General features: G+C 33.9%; 1 protein-coding gene across 1 annotated transcript in view; it reads right to left on the bottom strand.

Moving 5' to 3' along the window:
• Window positions 1–437: 437 nt before the first annotated feature.
• Window positions 438–2,161, bottom strand: part of LOC106526234 (uncharacterized) — a gene marked incomplete at its 3' end in the record, with an annotated part of 5,784 nt that continues 4,060 nt past the window's right edge. Inside the window, 1 exon segment of the mRNA XM_014020798.1 lies at window positions 438–491. Coding sequence (XP_013876252.1) covers window positions 438–491 — 54 coding nt within the window.

Here is a 2,161-nt window from a genome sequence, read left to right as displayed (position 1 = left end):
TATGAATAAATCTGTTTGGCCATATTGAATTGCTTAACTTGTTTTTTAAATCATATTGTTGATTTGTTTCTGACATATGGTATGGAAAGTATGTCTTTAACAAATATGTAAATATTTATTAAACCCCTACAATCTTGTTTTGCCTGACCATTTAAAAAATACTTTGAGTTTACATTGAGTGGCCACACATGAACTTTTCGATTCTGCAGAATGATGAAACAGAGCAGCGCTACAGCTTTATTGCAAATAGTATTTGTTAAAATGATAATTGGTTAATAGCTCAGGTTTTTTTTTCAACATTTCTATTACATGTTGCATTTATATTTTTGTTTCATGCTTTTTCCTCTAAAACATCTTTAATGAGTTGGATCATTTCACTCGTATGTCTATAACTCCCCGAAAACCAACTATTTCTTTTGAAAAAAATGGAAAAATTCCTGCCACAGTGTAGTCCGAGTCAATCTGCTGTTTTTGTTTTGATGTTGTTGGCCCTGTTATAAGAAATACAATCAATTTCAGCTGCATCTTTTCTCGATAGTGCATCATGTTTTAGTACAAAATGTTTATTATACTTTAAATGCAAACCTTAATTTCCTGTTGCATCTCAGTAATCCAGGTAAAATAAAAAAAGTTTCAGTAAGTTTTCTGGACAGATTCCTTAATGTAACCATTTCAACTCTTTTTCCAAGAAACTTCAGTCTGAACAGTTCAGGTAAACTCAGACATATAAACAGTGCCTCCACATGGTGGGTAAACAAGTTAATGATTACAATCAAAACTGCTGGTCATGTGCAGAAATTGTCAGTCTTATGATTGGCTATTGTACACTGATAATCCCTTTTGTTGACAGAGGGCAGTCATGTTCACAATAAAAGCATTTTAAGTGTGGGACAACTGGACACAGTGGCCTCCACCCCTGTTGAATGACAGACAGTTTATGGCAAGCCATTTTAACATAAAATAGGATTCACAATGCTTATATTCCAGTTACCTGAAATTGAATGATGACTAGTCATATTTGTTTTTTAAGATATCTCTAATTATATTTTGACTAGTCAAAATACCTATTTGAGATATATAATTTCACTTCATAATCAAACTTAGATTCTAGATCCACTTTATCATAAGCTTTAACAGTTTTATTTATACTTCTGCTGGTGAGCCATAAGGACCTTTGAAATAAAAAAGAGCTTCTGAGCCAATTTAACTCTTAAAATATCACACATCTCCATCCATCCATTGCCTTTATGGCCTCCCTGTTTGGGGCAATGGTTAGGTTATTTAAATTTAGCTATTGTTTTTAACGTCCTACAGTCTCTGAGACAAATAAAATTTGAAGCTGAGTTTTTGAAAAAAATCTGTGAGATTGCCCTAAACATCTGTATACCTCCAAAATGAGGGAAAATCTGTAAATTATGGACAATTTGTTCATGCAAGCAGTAGTCTGCATCCATTGTCCTCCAGACACATGACGGAGCGCGTGTCTGAGCTGGCCAATCGGTTTTGTTAACATTGATCAGCTGACTCATTTAATTACATCTTAACATTCATGAGGTACTTTGCATTGACTGTTTATGGTTGAGTGTGGGCATGCAGAGGGCAGAACCTGAGGTGAGACCTTGTGCTCAAACTGAGGTGAAGCTGTGATGAAGGACAATTGCTTGAAGGTGTGCGTGCACACGGTTTTATAAATCTGCATTTTTTTTAGCGTATGCCATTTTCACCTTTTGGCCATACGGTCTAAAATCAATATCACGATATATTGACCAGTTCACCCCGATAATGATAAATGCACAATAACTCTTACCACCCCTCACCACACACAAGTACACGATGTAGTCTATAGTCATAACACTATGCACTGTGTCCATGTTCTTAGTCAAAGTACACAGTTTAGTGTTCTCTAATGAAACGTTATACAAAAACTTTAACCTGAACCATTTGGACCAAAGGGGATTTGTAAGGAAGCATTTGAGCTTTTCTGTAGTTTATATTTGTCATTTTAGTGTTTTTAATATATTTAATAAAAAAAAACATTTTTGTCAAGACTTGAGTCAGATATAGTCATACAAATATTTAACCATCTCCATAACTTTTCAGTGCAAACACATTATGTATTATGATTTTATATTTAAAAAAATATACCAAATATGTCTTTTGT

This window comes from Austrofundulus limnaeus, unplaced genomic scaffold (assembly GCF_001266775.1).
Source record: "Austrofundulus limnaeus strain Quisiro unplaced genomic scaffold, Austrofundulus_limnaeus-1.0 Scaffold265, whole genome shotgun sequence".
Lineage (NCBI taxonomy): Eukaryota > Metazoa > Chordata > Actinopteri > Cyprinodontiformes > Rivulidae > Austrofundulus > Austrofundulus limnaeus.
This window is presented reverse-complemented; position numbering and strand designations above follow the sequence as displayed.